At 50.9% G+C, this 18,293-nt stretch overlaps 1 protein-coding gene across 1 annotated transcript in view; it reads right to left on the bottom strand.

Annotated features, from left to right (window-relative positions):
• Positions 1-250: 250 nt before the first annotated feature.
• Positions 251-18,293, bottom strand: part of EMILIN3 (elastin microfibril interfacer 3) — a 76,705-nt gene continuing 58,662 nt past the window's right edge. The window contains exons 6-8 of the mRNA XM_039912893.1: positions 9,892-10,014; positions 5,736-5,983; positions 251-4,579 (exon numbers count right to left, since the gene is read on the bottom strand). Of these exons, the coding sequence (XP_039768827.1) occupies positions 2,685-4,579; positions 5,736-5,983; positions 9,892-10,014 (2,266 nt within the window). The 3' untranslated portion in view covers positions 251-2,684. The remainder of the gene's footprint in view (positions 4,580-5,735; positions 5,984-9,891; positions 10,015-18,293) is intronic.

Below are 18,293 nucleotides of genomic sequence, written 5' to 3'. Positions count from 1 at the left end.
ATAATTTCTAATCCTGGCCCTGCCACAACCATCAGTCATATTAACTGAGGGCTTATTGTGTGCAGAGCTCTGTCCTAGTGTCTGTTGGGTCACTTTGGGAAATCCATTTAAACCCCCTGTGCCTCAGTTTCCTTATCTGTAAAATGGGGATAAAATACCTGTTCTCCCTTTTACTCCTTTGTATCGTGAGCCCCATGTGGGACAGGGGCTGCATCCAACCTGATTTTCTTATATCAATATACCAGTGCTTCGAGCAGTGCTTGGCACACAGTAAGTGCTTAGCAAATGCCATTATTTTGTTATTATTAGGGAGGCCTGCTGTAGACAGTAAAGTAATAGTTGAGGCTAGCTGGATGACCCCTTTCTGTGAAAGAAGAAGAATGAAATCACAGTCCTAGACAGGTAGTGAACAACCAGGTTTTTGAGCGGGCAAAATCTTTGGGATTATCACCCTCATCCAAGTCTGTCAGCATTCTTTAAGAATGCATCTCTTCCTTCAACAGTCCCTTTTGACTCAACTTCTCAACACCCAACCTGGCTGGGGCAAGACTGGCTGGGCACAAATACAACAGAAGAAGATCCTGGGGTCAGAAGTGACCACAAGCTGGACAGGAGTCAGCAATACAATGCTGTTTGTTGATCCCAGTACCAAGTGTTTTCAATTACTGGAGGACCTGCAAGGGTCGACACCCAGGCTTTCTAATGTCTTCCACACAGTTTGAGTCTTGTAGTCTGTTGGATCGTCCAGAGAAGAATGATGAAAAATAATCGAAGGGATTGATTAAAGATGAGTTTCTGAGGAAGGGTTAAATGAATTGGGAGAGAAGGCTAATGGTTAATAATGGCCTTTAAGTCTATGATAGGTTTTTACCGGTGACGATTTCAACTGGCTATTTTTACTTGCCAAGGAGATGACAGGACAAAATATGGACCATTGATTCTGACCAAGAACAATGTTGCCTAAGGCTTCAAATTCACAACAGCTGAGGTTCAAACAAGAAGTGTTGGGCTGAAATCAGGAAGGATTTCCTTCTGTCATAAGGGAACACTTCTCAATGGTCAGAGTCACTCAAGAAGGCCTGGTAGAGTCTCCATCTCTGAAAGTAGCTAAGAACAGAAGAGACTTCCGCTTATCCTGGCTGGTTTAGTCTGGCTCCCACCTGGAGGGAGGGGGCTGGGCCAGATGACCTCTCAGTGCTCTGAGCTTGTCTGATCCGAGAAGTGAAGAGATGGAGTTTCCACTGCTTGGCACTCTGGTACAGGTTGCTCACTGAGGTCCGAAGAGGAGTTGGTCTGCTCTGCTTCTTAGTGACTTCCTTCTAAAGCCTTCACAGTCACAGGTCAAGGTGGGTTCATCTTCTGCCAGCCTCAAACACAGGACCAAGTTCCTGCTGCTGTGGCTTTGGATTAATGTACTCCAAGGGGAAGCAGAAGCTTCTCCCTTTCCTCCTCCTCCCTCTCCTAACCCCTTCCCAATTTTCTGAGCCACATAGGGTGAGCATTTACCCAGTTTCCCTTGGCCTGTTTGGACAGGGGGCCAGATGCCATTGTGGCCTACATTTTTTCCAAGCCCTTGGGGGCTGCCTCTAAATTTCATGGCTCAGAGGTGGGTGCCTGCCCACTTAGGGACCCAGGAGGGGAGTGCAAAGGGGATGGAGCAAATGCAGCAAAAGCAAAAAAGCAAAAGAGATTCCTGATATTTAACAGCTGAGCACCCCAATCCAGAAGCATGTCAATTGAAGGAGCAGAACTTTTAATTCCCTAGAAGCCTCCAACTTCTGTCTGTCTTGGAGCTTCCTCCTGCGAAATCTGTGGTGAAGAGTCTCAGTCTGTATCCAGTTGAGAAAGGAGTCGTGATGGGAGTTGTATGAGCAAGAAGAGGAGGGTGAGGGGGCCTAGGGGAGAGGCAGGCCTCAAACGTGGGGTTGAGCAGCCATGGAGAACAGGCAGAATTGAGTTCTCCCCTCAACGTCTTGAGGGGAATTAGACATTTCAAACTGAGGTGGATCCTCGTCACAGTGACAGTTGCCCCGATGGGTTGGGGTGAGGAGGGTCAAGAGAACCAGCTGCCATCCTAAATTCTTGTATATCAGATCCAAGCAGCCATGGTTGGGTTCCATCAGGCTAAAAACCGGTTGTCCAGTGAAGATATGCACTATCTCCATCCTCCTTCCCTTTCTGCACCCTTCCGGCACACCAAGATGCTATTTTTTCCCATCAATGAACCAAGTCTCCTAGGGCTGTCTTCTTTAGACTGGCCTCTGGGTCCAGAGGTAACTTTTGCAAGAGGAAGAGCCGTCCTTCCTGATGCAGAGCTATTTGGTTTAGTAGAGGAAGTAAATCCCTACCACTATCCACCAAGCTTCATGACCACTCAACCTCTGGTTCCTTCCTGGATTTTCCAGTCTTAGTGGCAAAGAGCCAGGGGTGGGATGGGATTCTGGGCATTCCCGCTGCTGGGATGAGCAGGAGGCCGTTTCCTTGTCTCAGCAACAGAGTCCTCCAAAATGGTCTCCAGAAATGGGAGAAGGAATTATAGCAGCTTTCATTCATATTAGAAAAAAAAATACAAAACAACAAATCAAAAAACAAAGCACCAAGAAGGTCGGTGGCGTCCGTCCCTTTGCAATAAATTCATCCAGTTCACCAGAGCCCGCCCAAGGAGGAATGGCACTCGCTTCTGGCTAGCGACTCTCTTGCTCTGCCGTGTCTGGCAAATGGCTCATCTGCTCTGACAGTTCTGAGACTTTGGCCTGAAAATCCAGCAGGTCATTCCTCAGCGTGGTGATCTCCCGGGCATGGGTGGCCAGAGTGGTGTTGATCTGATCCACTGAGCCCCAGAGGGCTCCTGTGGGCCCCAACAGCTGCTCCTTGACGGTGTCCAAGCCGCCTGCGGCTAGGCTCAGACCCCCGCACAGGCTCTCCACCTGGGCCACCCGTTGGTCGAAGCGGCCCACCTCTCGCTGAACGTCCTGGGCCACGTGTTTGCAGTGGCCCAGGTCTTGGGCAATCTGGGCCTTGAGCCTCTGCAGGTCCCCCTTGAGGTTCAGGACCCGCTGGTTGCTGTACAAGAGCTGGGCGCCTTGGCCGCTGACCTTGTCTTGGAGAGCCTGGACCTCCCCGTCCACCTTGCGCTCCCGCTCACCCAATGAGGAGTTGACGTGGAAGATGGCGTCCGAGTACTGGTGGACTGAATCCTTGAGCCCCGTGAGGGATTTGCTCACCGTGTTGAGGTTGACCTTGAGCAGGGTGATCTCCCCCTGGAGAGAGCTGGTCTCCCCCTCCTCCTCCAGCTGCCTCTGGATCTCCAACACGGTAGAGTTGAGCTTCTGGAGGAGCTCGAAGTTGCGGTCTACCTGGAGGACCAGGTTCTGGCTCTTGCTCTCGAAATCCTTGATCTCGGCGGTGATGGTCTCTGCCTCCCCAGAGACAGGGGCACAGCGGGCAGAGCACAGGGTCTCCAGGGCGGTGAGACGGCTCTGGACCACCGACAGCCCCGGGCTGCTCTGCCGCCTCCCGCTGGCCGGGTCGGCCTCCAGGAGAGGCACGGCGGCCCCGTCCACGGCCGCTGAGGAGCTCGCGTTACTTAGCTCCCCCACGATGGTCAGGAACCGGTCTTCCAAGGCCCTCATTTTGTCCTCGAAAATGGTCCTGATGTCCTCCACCTCTGAGGCCCTCACACCCTCGTCTGGGCCGGGGCAACAGCCGCCGGCCCCTCTCTCCGAGGCGTTGATCCTGGCCTCCAGGTCTTCCAGCCTCCCGTCCACCAAGTCTACCAGTGTCCCGGGGGAATGCCGAGCCAGTTCCCCATCCAGCCGGGCATCCAGGGTCTTTTGGGATTCGGAGAGGGCGTGCAGACCCTTCTCCAGGATGTCCATCCTCTCAGTGATGTGGTTCAGGTGACCGCAGCAGCTCTCCCCCATGCTCAGCCCCTGGATCTGGGTCTCCAGGTGGGAGATCTCCCTCTTGATTTCCAGCTCCTTGCCATCCAGGGCCTGCTGGAGCTGGAGGCTGCTGGCTTTCTCCTCCTCGCACTGCTGCCGCACCTCTCGGATCTGGAAGTCGCAAGTGCTCTGGATGTGGACCAGCTTCTTCTCAAAGCCGTCCAGAAGCTCGCCCCGGAGGCGGCTCAAGCGGGCATCGACGTATTCCTCCAGCAAGGCCAGGGAGGTGAGGGGTGAGGGGCGGCTGGACTCCAGAAGTTGCTTGATCTGACTGTCGTGATCCAGCACCAGCCCTTGCACCTGGTCCAGCAGGCCGGTTTTGGTCTTCAGGGTGTCGCTCACTTCCGTCACCTTGGTCAGGATCTCTCCCACTGGGAGCGGAGGGTCCCCTGGCCCACCTGCGGCATGCACGACGCCCTCTGGGATGACCCCAAAGCCCACCGTGGAGTCCGGCGCCCTGGGGCTGTGCATCGGGGCCCCAATCATTGGGGCGGTGTCCTCCCGAATGGCCAGCCTCAGGTGGTCCCCCAGCCCGCTGACCATTCCTTGGAGGGTGCTGTAGGATTGGGAGAGGCGGTGCATGTCTTCTTCCAGCCGGTCCAGCCTTTCTCCAAACAGCCCAGGGAGTTTCCGACCTGTTGAGGAAGACAAAGAGCAGCTACCTTCGGTTGCCTTGAAAAAAACACAAACCATGCGGCAGCCCATACGTAGAGTTGGTTTTCTTCCCAGACGTAAGCAGAAAAGAACCCGAAATTAACATTCTCTTCCCAAATGAGCTATCTTTTCCTCACCCTGGGCCAGTGGCTAGGGGCAAGGTAGGTTTAAAATTTCGGTTTCTGGCCAGGCCATGACTTCACCCCGAGACTTGAGGTACAGGGCTGGTCATGGAGGGCAGGGAACTCCAGGCAAGCCCCTTCTAGACTGTCTACCAAATTTATTATATTGTACTCTCTCAAGTGTGCAGTACAGTGCTCTGCACACAGTAAGTGCTCAATAAGCGGCAATGATTTTGATTGCCTCTCAAATCCTCAACTTTACATTAATAATTGTGGTATTTGTTAAGCGCTTACTATATGCCAAGCACCATACTAAGCACTGGGATAGAAACAAGATAATCAGGTTGGATGCAGACCCTGTCCTACGAACGGCTCACATTCTCAATCCCCATTTGACAGATGAGGGAACTGAGGCCCAGAGAAGTAAAGTGACTTGTCCAAGGTCACATAGACAAGTGGTGGAGCTGGGATTAGAACCCAGGTCTTTCTGACTCCCAGGCCTGTGCTCTATCCTCTAGACCATGTTGCTTCTCATTAGGCCAATTGGTGTTCCTCAAGTGGTGTTTCTTTCCCAGGCCCCCATTTCCCTGTCTCCCTTAGGCTTTGGTGCTGGATCAAGGTGAGGTGGTGAGAAGCAGCAAGGCTTAGTGGATAGACCACGGGACTGGGAGTCAGAAGGACCTGGGTTCTAAACCCGGCTATGCCACTTACCTGCTGGATGACTTTGAGCAAGTCACTTAGCTTCTCTGGGCCTCATTTATATCATCTGTAAAATGGGGATTAAGACTATAAATCCCTCTCTTGGGACAGGGACTGAGTCCAACTTAATTAATTTGTATCTACCCCAGAGTTTAGAACAGTTTTTGGCACAATAACAAGTATTATTATTATTTTATCTACCCCCAAGGACTGGGTTAAAGTGAAGGAGGCAAGAGATGAGGTAGGGAGAAGAGGGGAAGAGGGGGTGGGAGAGAGATAGAGTCACTTCCTGATTGGCTGCTCCAAGAGGACTCACTGTAGTGATGGTTCATGGGTCCTGGGAGCTGGTCCGAGTGAATTCTGGGCGGAGGAGGCATCCTGGGGATCGGAAACAGCTTCTGTCCAGGGGGTATCTTGGGGCTTGGGTGCGGGGGCAGGTGCCCCAGGTGGTCAGTGTGTCGGCCAGGGCAACCTTGTCCCGCGACTCCCGGACAGCACCTCCAGGCCAGTTCCGTCACTGTCTTGTAGCCGATCTTATACCTCGGTCTGAAGAGGGTGCGGTACCTTGGGGTGAGATGGGGAAGGGAAAGGAGAGAAATGTCAACATCCCCAACTTCCACAACGGGAGGAAGACGCTTTAGCTCACTGTGGGCAGGGAACATGTCCTCCAACCCTGTTATATTACGTTCTCCCGAGCATTTAGTTCAGGGCTCTGCACAAAGTAAGCTATTAGTAAATATGATTGATTGAAGAAGATGATGCAGCCTCCTTTTATTCCTCCTCCTCCTTCCCTTCCCCCTTCTCTTCTTGGTCATCCTCCTCCTCCTCTTCCCCTTCCTCTTCCTCTTCCTTCTCCTCCTCTTCCTTCTCCTACTCCTCGCTGTGACTTTTTTGAGCCAGGACAGCAGAGGAGGTTTAGAGTGTGAGTTGTGAGGGTTGAGCCTGTCTTTTCTGTAAGTTGTCCCGCTCTAGACTGTAAGCTCATTGTGGGCAGGGGACGTGTGTACCAACTGTTATATTGTACTCTCCCAAGTGCTTAGTACAATGCTCTGCCAACAGAAAGTGCTCAATAAATGCAATTGATTGATTGATTCAGCTTTCCCAACTCCAAACCATAGGGTCTCCTCAGCTTTCCACCGTACATCGAGGGGCAGGAGGTGCTGTAGTAGACCTGTAGTAGCCGTGGATCCAGGATGAGAGCACTAGGGGTCGCTCACATGCAATTTATTCCTCTAGGCCCGTGAGGCCGATTCCAGTTGCCCTCCCTTCCTTGCTTTTTCATTCAATCCATCCTATTTACTGAGCACTGACTGTGTGCAAAGCACTGTACTAAGCTCTTGGGAGAGTACAATATAACAACAGACACCTTCTTGACCACAACGAGCTCACGAGCAGCCTCTCCTTCAGACACCCTCACACCCAGGAGAGAAGATAACCACCAACCTCTCTCCTATCAGTCAATCGTATTTATTGTTTACTGTGTGCAGAGCACAATACTAAGCGCTTGGGAGAGGACAGTATAACAGAGTCGGTAGACACGTTCCATGCCCATAATGAGCGTACAGTCTAGAGGGAGAGACAGATCTTGATATAAATAAATTATGGATATGTACATAAGTGCTGTGGGGCTGAAGGAGGGATGAAGAAAGAGAGCAAATCAGGGTGACACAGAAGGGAGTGGGAGAAGAGGAAATGAGGGCCTAGTTGAGGAAGGCCTCTTTGGGGAAGCAGCATGGCTCAGTGGAAAGAGCCTGGGCTTCGGAGTCGGAGGTCATGAGTTCGACTCCCGGCTCTGCCACTTGTCAGCTGTGTGACTGTGGGCAAGTCACTTAACTTCTCTGTGCCTCAGTTACTTCATCTGTAAAATGGGGATTAACTGTGAACCTCACGTGGGACAACCTGATTACCCTGTGTCTACCGCAGCACTTAGAACAGTGCTCTGCACATAGTAAGCAATTAACAAATATGAACATTATTATTTGAAGGTGGGGAGAGTGATCGTATGTCTGACATAAAGGGGGAGGGTGTTCGAGGCCTCTCCTCCCCTCTTTTCTTTCCCCCACCTTGAATAATAATTATGGTATTTGTTAAGCGCTTCCTAAATAAGAAGCATCAGTCCCTGCCACCCCCAGTGCTGCCTTGCCTTGGGAATCTTTGGTGACCCAGAAAGGCTGGCCCAATACATCTATACACCAGAACTGTCTGGTTCCAGCTAACTTCCAGCCCTCTCGTGCAGTTTCTCTCACACACACACACACACACACGTGCGATTAGCATATGTGCATGCACATCCAGACACACACACACAGAGGAATTGCATGTTGCGCACACCCACAGACACACACACACTTGGCTGTCAGTTGCTGCCACAGAAGGTTCAGATCTGATGAGGTGGGCTAGGGCTGAGAGTCTCGTGTCGTGTAGGTGAGCCAAGCCTGAATGGACAAACCATGATGGGGCTGAGAAGGGGCAAGGATGGCCAGAAAGCAGCATGGCCTAATGGAAAGAGCATGGGCCCGGGAGTCCGAGCTACTGGGTTCTCATCCCAGTTCTGCAGATTGCTTGCTGTGTGATTTCACTTCTTTGTGTCTCAGTTTCCTCAACTGTAAAATGGAGATTCAACACCTATTCTCCCTCCTCATTACTGTGAGCTCCATGAAGGAAAGAAACTGACTGTCCAACCTGATTAATAGTATCTATTCTAGTGCTTAGAACAGTGCCGGACACATAGCAAGCGTTTAACAAATACTGTAAAAATACGGCTGGGAGGGGCTCGGTGGTTTGAACTAAGCAGAACAGTGGGAGAGCACAGGGACTTTTGGCTTGAGGGAGGGAGAGAAGAAGTTTCTTTTCTTAATAATGATAATTGGGGTATTAAGTGCTCACTATGTGCTGGGCACTGTTCTAAACGCTGGGGTAGGTACAAGATAATCGGGTTGGACATAGTCCCTGTCCCACACAGGGATCATAGCCTTAATCTCTATTTCACAGCTGAGGAAACAGAGGGCCGACTTCTGTTGCCGACTTGTTCATCCCAAGCGCTTAGTACAGTGCTCTGCACATAGTAAGCGCTCAATAAATACTATTGAATGAATGAATGAAAGGGCCAGAGAAGTGAAGTGACTTGCCCAAGGTCACCCAGCAGACAAGTGGCCAAGCTGGGATTAGAACCCAAGTCCGTGCTCTATCCACAAGTCACCACCACTTCTCCCAAGCAGATGTCTGGGTCTGGGACCCAGTGGAGCTTCATTTTCACTCTCCCACACTGGACTCCACACTGCCCGACTGGGAGCAAATCAGGATTCCAGCTCCAAGGGGGGCTCTGGAGCTATCAACCATCACTTGGGCTGGAGCCGGGGAAAGAAGCCTCCCAGAAGCCAACGTGAATTTGGCAAGCAGGGAACCGGCGCTCCCGGCCACTGTCTGGGGGTGGCCAGCAGCCAGGCGCTCGGGGGGACTGGGAGGAGGAGGAGACCAGGCTGGGAGCCAGCCACTGGGAGCTGCTCGCACCAGCACGGCTAGGAAGAGGAAACAGACTCCAGCTCTTCTCAGACCATTAAGCTCCTGAGCAGGGAGTCTTTAAAGGGAACCGAGGCCTCCGGTGCCCAGGAAGGAAGTGGTAAAATCCAAGGGTGGAGGAGAGATCAAATGGCAGCATGCAAGGAGACCCAGCAGCCTCCCCTCTCGAGGCCGGGATCTCCCTCCACTTCAGCCTCCTGGTTCTGGCCCGGTGAGACGAGCCCTGGCCCGAGAGAGACAGTCTCATGGAGAAGGCAGGCAGGAGGGCAGGTTGCTTACTCGGATTCCTCACTGTGAAAGGATCAACCCCTAATTTCTCTTGCCTTTGCCTCTCAGCTCGCCGAGACGTGTGTACGTGGAATCGCGAATGGAGAAAAATCCTGTGAGGTCTGAGTAGGGTTTCCCCAGAGGAGTAGCATGGCGTAGTGTCTAGCGCATGGGCCTGGGAGTCAGAAGGACATGGGTTCTAATGCCGCCTCTGCCACTTGTCTGCCATGTGGTCTTGGGCAAGCAGCTTCATTTCTTTGTGCCTCAGTTACCTCATCTGTTAAATGAGGTTGAAGACTGTGAGCCTCGTGCGGGGCAGGGACTGTGTCCAACCTGATTTGCTTATATTCACCCCAGCACTTAGTACAGTGCCTGGCACATAGTAAGTGCTTAATAAATACCATCATTATTATTAGTAGTAGTAGTAGTAGGGGTGGTTTACAGAGCTTGCTCAAAACCACATCCAGGGCAGGCACTTGTGAACGCTGCACTCTCTGCTGCAGGGAGGCTTCTGTGAGCCCTGAGCCGGGATTAGAACCCACGACCACTGACTCCCAAGCCCATGTTCTTGCCACTGGGCCACGCTGAGGATGGCAGGGGAGAGATAGGCCGAGCCTTTGGTGATGCTCAGTTCCTTCCCCCCAGTCCCCCTGCCAACCGTTGCTGCCCCCCACACAGCTACTCACATGACTTTCCCAGGACATTTAGGGCTCCAGCCGCACTTGGGGTACTCAGCCTTCACATAGCTCTCAGCTCCCTCCTGCAGGGCGCACGTGATGTTCCTCTGTACCACATATGCGCAGTATGTCCTGTGAAAGGCACAAAATAGGATGCTCAGGGCACAGGTTGGGGGGGCTCCCTCCCCACTCCCACCCCCACACCACCTCCCCCTCCCAACACCTGTTTCCACCCCTGGCTGTGGCTGCCACCTAAACTATGTCCCTGGTAACTTTAAATTGAGGAGGTAACTGACCACCACTAGTCTAAAGAGTGAACATGACACCTGCCAGGAGAGAGGTGGGGGCTGGGGGTGGGGGTAGACAAGATGAGCTCTTGAGGATTCCTCCAGTTTAGGATTCTATACCCATGTTCTGTCTGGGAATCCCCGGAGAGTCTGAAATAAATGTGGATTTTCCTGGGTCTTTGATTCCATTAATTGTTGTTGCTGCCTCTGCTTTTTTATGGTAAGTGTTAATCGATGAATCAATCAATCAGTGGTATTTAATGAGCACTTACTATGTTCAGAGCAGTGTAATAATAATAATAATAATGTTGGTGTTTGTTAAGCGCTTACTATGTGCCGAGCACTGTTCTAAGCGCTGGGGTAGACACAGGGGAATCAGGTTGTCCCACGTGGGGCTCACAGTCTTCATCCCCATTTTACAGATGAGGTAACTGAGGCACCGAGAAGTTAAGTTACTTGCCCAAAGTCACACAGCTGACAAGTGGCGGAGCTGGGATTCGAACCCATGATCTCTGACTCCAAAGCCCATTCTCTTTCCACTGAGTCACGCTGCTTCAGTGTACTACGCGATTGGGAAAGTACAATACCACACAGTTTCCTTGCCCTTAATAAATTAGCACATGCTTGCCCAAAGTCACACAGCAGACAAGTGCTGTGTGAAGCAGCATGGCTTTAGTGGATACACCACAGGCCAGAGAGTCAAAGGGACCTGAGTTCTAATCCCAGCTCCGCCACTTGTCTGCTGTGTGTGACCTTGGGCAAGTCACTTCATTTCTTGGTGCCTCAGATTCCTCATTTGTAAAATGGGGATTAAGACTGTTAGCTCCATGTGGGGTAGGGACTGTGTCCAACCTAATTAGCTTGTAATAATAAAATAATGGTATTTTTTAAGCGCTTACTATGTGCCAAGCAGTGCTCTAAGAGCTGGGGTAGATACAAGGTGATGGGGTTATCCCATGTGGGGCTCAGCACTTAGCACTACCCCAGCACTTAGAACAGTGCCTGGAACATAGTAAATGCTTAACAAATGCCAAAAAGAAAAAAGGTGGCAGAACTGGGATTAGAATGCAGGTCCTTCCGACTCCCAAGCCAGTGCTCTGTCCCCTGGCTTCACTGCTTCTCTTTGTCAAGACCAGGGGGCCAAAGTGGATTGTCTCTTCTCCAGTGGTTCTGCTCTGGCTCTTCCCCTGACTCCATAGTCAGCAGTTCCCAGAGAGGGTGACCCTTATATCTCCAGTCCTGAAATACAGTTGTAGGTTGGGAGGGGGCTGGGCTGGGGTGGCCGTTGAGAGGATAAGAATAATAATAATTATTATGGTATTTGTTAAGCACTTGCTACGGGCCAAGCACTGTTCTAAGAACCGGGGTAGATACACGGTAATCAGATTGTCCCACGTGGGGCTCAAGGTCTTCATCCTCATTTTACAATGAGGAAACTGAGGCCCAGAGAAGTGAAGTGGCTTGCCCAAGGCCACACTGCAGATAAGTGGCAGAGAGGAGGAGATGGTGAGCTCCTTGAGGGCACGGATTGCATCGCTGTCTGTCTGCCCCGTTTAGACTGCGAGTCCGTTATTAAGCAGGGAAACAGACAGAGACAGTCACATAGCTACACACAAAAGAGACAGCCTCACAAACAGGCTCAGAGAGACTGCCACATAGAGAGGCACACACCTACGTAGACAGACATAGAGCCATGTAGAAATAGACAAACAGAGAGATAGCCAGAGAGGTACACACAGAAACAGTGACATAGATACACACAGAAGAGACAGCCACACGGAGAGGCAGTCACATACAGAGCACACACATCCACAAACATCCACAAACATAGAGCCATGTAGAAACAGATATGCAGAGAGACAGAGAGATACACACAGTCAGTTAAAGATGGGCATGCACACACACTCCCAGATAGGCTAGGAGAGAGAGTTACACAAAGTTAGCTTAGCAGAAAGACAGCCACAGAGAGAGAGAGACACCGACAGAGAGAGGCACACACAGAGACGGTCAAAGAGAGAGAGACACACACACACGCGTACAGAGAGACGGGCACCCACGCGGAGAGGCTCGAAAGAGGAGAAAGCAGGCACTTACTTGTGTTTTCCCAGTGGCTTTCCAGGGCTGAACTGGGGCTCGGATCCCGAGGTGTACAGATTGAATCTGTTACTGTAAGGGCCCGGGGCAGGGACCGGGGCCGGAACGGGGACCGACACCGGGCCCGGGGCCGGGAAATAGGTTCCCTTTGCCTCCATCCCGCACAGCACAGTCCCCGCGCAAAGGACCAGTCGCGGCCACAGCCACCACCACCCCATCCCCACACCCTCTGGACAGCGGGGTTAGACGGAGAGAAGAGAGACAGAGAGAGAGAGAAAGAGAGAGGGAGACAGTGACACAGAGTAGGAGAGAAGAGAAATGGAGTAGGAGAGGAGAGGGGAAAGAAGAGAGGGAGAAAGGGAGATGGGGAAAAAGAGAGATGGAGAGACAGAGCTGGGGAGAGAGAGATGAGGGAGAAAGATGGGGACACAGAGAGATGCGGGAGAGAGATGGGGAGAGAGAGATGGAGAGAGAAAGAAGGGAGAGAGATGGGGAGAGAGAGATGGGAGAGAGAGAGATGAGGGAGACAGATGGGGAGAGAGATGCAGAGAGAGATGGAGGAGAGAGGAGATGGGGGATCGGCTGCCGGTCCTCGCAGTCCTGCCCGGTCCTGTACGGTCCTGTCCGGTCCCGCCGGAATCCTCCGGCCGCTCGGAAAGTTGTGCGGAGGCAAAGCGCGGTCTCCGGGACGGGACGGGACGGGACGGGACGGGAAGCCCTCCCGCCCCCCTGTCCTTCCCGGTCCTCCTTCCCGGTCCTCCGGCACTAGAGGCCAGGCACACGCGCTTCTCGAATCCGGGCCCGCTGCTCTTAATCCGGAGCAGCTCCCGCTCCTCCTCCTCCGCCTCCTTCTGCTCCTCCTCCTCCTCCTCCTCCTCCTCCTCCTCCTCCTCTTCCTCCTGCTCCTCCTCCTTGTCCTCCCGATGCTGCCTGGGCTGCCGGTCCTGGCTTCGACACTCTCTTGGTCTTTTGTACCTTTGTGCTGCTCCCTCTCTGTCCCCTGTCCAGCCCCTGCTCTGTTCGGGCCGGGGAAAAAGGCGGGCTCTCTGTGGATTAAACTAACACTTGATCTCTCTCTTCCTCCTCCTTCCACCTCTTTTCCTCCACCTCCTTTTCTCCTCCTCCTCCTTCTCCTTTCCTTCTTTTCTTCCTCATCCTCCTTTTCCTCCTCCACCCCCTTCCTTTTCCTCCTCCTTCCACCTCCTTTCCTTCTTCTCCTCCTCCTTTTCTCCTCCTTCTTCCACCTCCTTTCCTCCTCCTCCTCCTCCTCCTCCTTTTCCTTCTCCTTCCACCTCCTTTCCTCCTCCTCCTCCTCCTTTTCCTTCTCCTTCCACCTCATTTCCTTCTCCTCCTCCCACCTCCTTTCCTTCTCCTCCTCCTTCTCCACCTTCACCTTTCTTCCTCCTCTTTCTCCTCCTTCACCTCCTCCTTTTCTTCAATTAAGGGTATGTATTGAGCACTTACTCCATCCAGAGGACTGTACTAAATACTTGGGAAAGACTTCCTCCTCCTGCTGCTCTTCCTCATCTTCCCCCATCTCCTCCCCTGCACAAATCATTTTCCACCCCCAGCTGGTGGGACAAAGACTCCTCTCTGGAGAATCACTGGCAAGAAGTTAAGGAGAGAGGAAAAGAGCAGGACACCTCAGTGTGATAGGAAAAGAGGAGAAAGGGGGAAAGTGAAATGATAGGGATCTGGGAGTAGGGATGGAGAGAAATCAGAAATGGTCTTAGAGATTGCTCTTTCAAACCAAGTTCCACTATAAGGATTGCACCTGTCTGGAATTTCCACACTAAAGGAGATTCCCGGGAAACTAGCCCCTTCATAGCAGAGTGAGTTTCTTTCTGACACCATTTTATCAGGCACAGACAGGATTAATGAGTGATGGGTTATGGGTATTTCTTCAAACCCCCAGCCCAGGGGATGAGGGAGGTCTCCAGAACCCACAAGAGAGACCCCCTCATCCCCCGGGTTGGGAGCTTGAAGAGATATCCATCACCCTCAAAGCATCAGCATTTCTCAGGAGTTGCTACCTATAGGTTCTAATCCCATTCCACCACTTGTCTGCTGTGTGATCTTCGGTAAATCACTTAACTTCTCTATACCTCAGTCACCTCATCTGTAAAATGGGGATTGATACTGTGAGCCCTATGTGGGACCTGGATTGTATCCAACCTGATTAGCTTGTATCTACCCCAGTACAATGCCCGACACTTAACAAATGTAGACTAGATGGTAAACTCATTCTCTAGACTGTAAACTTGTCCTCTAGACTGGAAGGCAGGAAATGTGTCTGTAATATTGTTATATTGTACTGTTCCAAGAGCTTAGCACGGGAGTCAGCACATAGTAAATGCTCAATAAATACAACTATTTGACTAACAAATGCCATTTACCTATTAGTACTTGTGCTCAGGGAATGTGTCTGTTTATTGTTATATTCCCCCGAGCGCTTAGTACAGTGATCTGCACAGAGTAAGCACTCAGTATGATTGATGGAGTGACTGACAACTACTCTAACTACTACCTAATCCTCCCCTCCTCTGAACTGCTTCCCTAGAGACCTAGCTCTAGGACACAGAGTTTTGTCAAGTAATAAAAAAGAAAAAAATAGGGACTCCAAGAATCATACTCCTGGAAAGGACTTTGGTAAGTCACCTGTGTTAGCCCCCAGCATCAAATGGCTAAACTTTCCAGAACAGATGGGTAAGGGGCTCTACAAATAGAATCCACCTACATAACCCTCCTTAATCTGTTTCAGTCTTTTGCCATCTTGAAAATCAGGAAATTCTCTCATGTCCCACCAAAGTCTCGTTTTGGGGAATCACAGGGGTCTAGAGCAATCAGTCGATCAATGGTATCAGTCAATCAAGGGTATTTGTTGAGCACTTACTGCGTGCAGATCACTGCACTAAGCACTTGAGAGAGGATAATACAACAGAGTCAGTAAGCTCGTTCCCTGTTCACAAGGCTCTTACAGTATAGAACAGCGCTTTGGGACACAGGTTGGGTGACATCAGTAGTCAGAGGTGATCGAAGAGACTTTGAGGCAATGACTGGGCAGGGGCGGAGATACAGTACATAAGATGTGGGACTCTGGAGCGAGAAGGGCAGGAGTTTAAAATCAGGATAGAACTGTGGGCATTGGCGGAAGAGATGAGGAGTAAATAGTTGTATTTTTTTTTCCTGGGCAGGGAACATATCACTTCATTATTATTCCATACTTCCCAAGCACCTAGTATAGTGCACAGCACATTGTGGGGGCTTAATGCATGCTGCTACTATTACCGATCAATGAATTAATAAATAAATGGTATGTAGTCATCATCAGTGGTATCTATTGAGTGCTCAATGTGTGTAGAGCTCTGAACTAAGAGAATGGGGAAGTACAATACAATAGAATGGGTGGGCATGATCCCAAAGCAGCGTGGCTCAGTGGAAAAAGCCCGGGCTTAAGAGTCAGAGGTCATGGGTTCTAATCCGGGCTCTGCCACCTGTCAGTTGTGTGACTTTGGACAAGTCACTTAACTTCTCAGTGCCTCAGTTACCTCATCTGTAAAATGGGGATTAAGACCGTGAGCCTCACATGGGACGACCTGATTACCCTGTATCTACCCCAGCACTTAGAACAGTGCTCGGCACATAGTAAGGGCTTAACAAATACCAACATCATTATTGTTATTATTATTATTATTATTATTATTATTAAGAATCTTACAATCTACTGGGGGATCACTGCTGCTGCTGGAATGAGTGCAGAAGTTAGGCAATGGAAGGCTCTGTGTGAGTCCCAAGCAAGGAAAAAGTAACACTTGAGGTCTTGAGATGCACATGTAAGGAGTAGAAATAAAGAGTGGTAGAAGGTCCATTTTGGTGTCCTTATTATTGGTATTTATTGAGCAGTTACTGTGCAAAAAGCCCACATCAGCTCTTCTTTAAAATTATTATTGCTTTATTATTATTATAATTAGTTGCAGTATCATGGTATTTGTTAAGCACTTGCTATGTGTCACGGACAGAATAGAGCATGGGCCTGGGAGTCAGAAGGACCTGGGTGCTAATCCCAGTTCTACCACTTGTTTGCTGTGTGAACTTGGGCAAGCCACTTCACTTCTCTGAGTCTCAGTTACCTTATCTGTAAAATGCGGATTAAGATTCTGAGCCTTATGTGGGACAGGGAGTGTGTTCGATGCAATTATATCTACCCCAGCACTTAATACAGTGCCTAGCATGTGGTAAGCATTTAATAGATACCATAAAAAGTACTGCCCTAAGATATGGGGTCTTGTCTTATCTTATGCCGTCAAGTGGTTTCCAACCCATAGTGACACCATGGACACATCTCTCAGAGAAGGCCCCGCTCTCCATCTGCAATCGTTCTGGTAGCGTATCCATAGAGTCTTCTTGGTAAAAATATGGAAGTGGTTTACCACTGCTGCTTTCCATGCAGTAAACCCAAGTCTCCGCCCTCAACTCTCTCCCACGCCACTGCTGCCCAGCATGGGTGAGTTTTGACTTGTAGCAGCTTGCCTTCCACTCGCTAGCCACTGGCCAAGCTAGGAATGGAATGCTTAGGCCTCTGCTGCTTGACTCTCCCTCCCGTAGCCAAGACAGATAAAATACTGGAAACTCTCCAGGTGCAACCCGAAGAGGGGAAATCTGGGGCAGACACCAGTTAATGGGTTGGGCACAAACTAATTAGTGAGGGAGAACAGGGCTGACAGGGCTGACAGTCTAATTAGGAGAGAAACCAGGATTTGAATTTCCATTTTGCAGTTGAGGAAACTGAGGCACAGAGAAGTTAAGTGACTTCCCCAAGGTCACATAACAGGGAAGTGACAGAGCCGGAATTAGAACCCAAGTCTTCTGACTCCCAGATCCATGCTTTTTCCAATAGGCCGCGGTGTTTTCTGATACATGATTTCTTGAAATTCAAAGCTCTGTCCCATTTGCTCTCTCACGAGAAAAACTTCCCCCTTTTCTGGAGGGAGGAGAGCAAAAATACCTTAAACACATGCCTTAAGACTCAAAAGCTGCCTTCCCCAAACTCCAAAGTCTCTGGTTTTAGACTCTTGTCTCATCCCGAGCCTGGCTTTCCCTTCAGGCAGTATTAATAATGTTGGTATTTGTTAAGCGCTTACTATGTGCACAGCACTGTTCTAAGCGCTGGGGTAGACACAGGGGAATCAGGTTGTCCCACGTGGGGCTCACAGTCTTAATCCCCATTTTACAGATGAGGGAACTGAGGCACAGAGAAGTTAAGTGACTTGCCCACAGTCACACAGCTGACAAGTGGCAGAGCTGGGATTCGAACTCATGAGGCCTGACTCCAAAGCCCGTGCTCTTTCCACTGCGCCATGCTGCTTCTCAGTATTCCTCAGTATTGAGGAAGCAGCATGGCCTAGTGGAAAGAGCACAGGCCTGGGAGTCAGAGAACCTGGGTTCCCAACCCAGCAGGAAGGGAGAGGGAAGAGGTAACAGGACTCTGGAGCGAGAAGGGCAGGAGGTGAAGGAGGCCTGGGAGGGGGGAGCGGGCTGGGGAGCAGCCCCTGATATTTCTGGATAAAAGGAGCATTCATTGAAATCAGGGGCTGACACTGAGGTCTTGGCAAGAGCAAAGGAATCCCCATGGGGGCAGCAAGACAAGACAAGAATGTGACAGATGAGGAAACACACAGAACAAAGGCAAGATTCGACGGTCTGGCACACGGAGAGCCTGTGTGAGAGGCCACCGGAGCCCACTCCTGGGAGCTCCTGTGGGATCACCAGCCCCTCGGGGTGAGGGGGGTCCAAAACCTGCAGAGACACCCCAAAAGCCTGGTTTCTTTTCGGTCTCCATCACTGAGGGCCCCAGGGTAAATTAATAATAATGATGGTATTGTCCCAGGCACTATACTAAGCTCCGGGGTGGATACAAGCAAAGAGAGGTGGATCCATTCCCTGCCCATGTGGGACTCACAATCTCACTCCTTATTCTACAGATGAGTTGACTGAGGCACAGAGAATTGAAGTGACTTGCCCAAAGTCACG

This window comes from Ornithorhynchus anatinus, chromosome 8 (genome assembly GCF_004115215.2).
Source record: "Ornithorhynchus anatinus isolate Pmale09 chromosome 8, mOrnAna1.pri.v4, whole genome shotgun sequence".
Classification (NCBI taxonomy): domain Eukaryota; kingdom Metazoa; phylum Chordata; class Mammalia; order Monotremata; family Ornithorhynchidae; genus Ornithorhynchus; species Ornithorhynchus anatinus.
The sequence above is the reverse complement of the archived record's forward strand: the minus strand, read 5'-3'. Positions and strand labels throughout refer to the sequence as shown.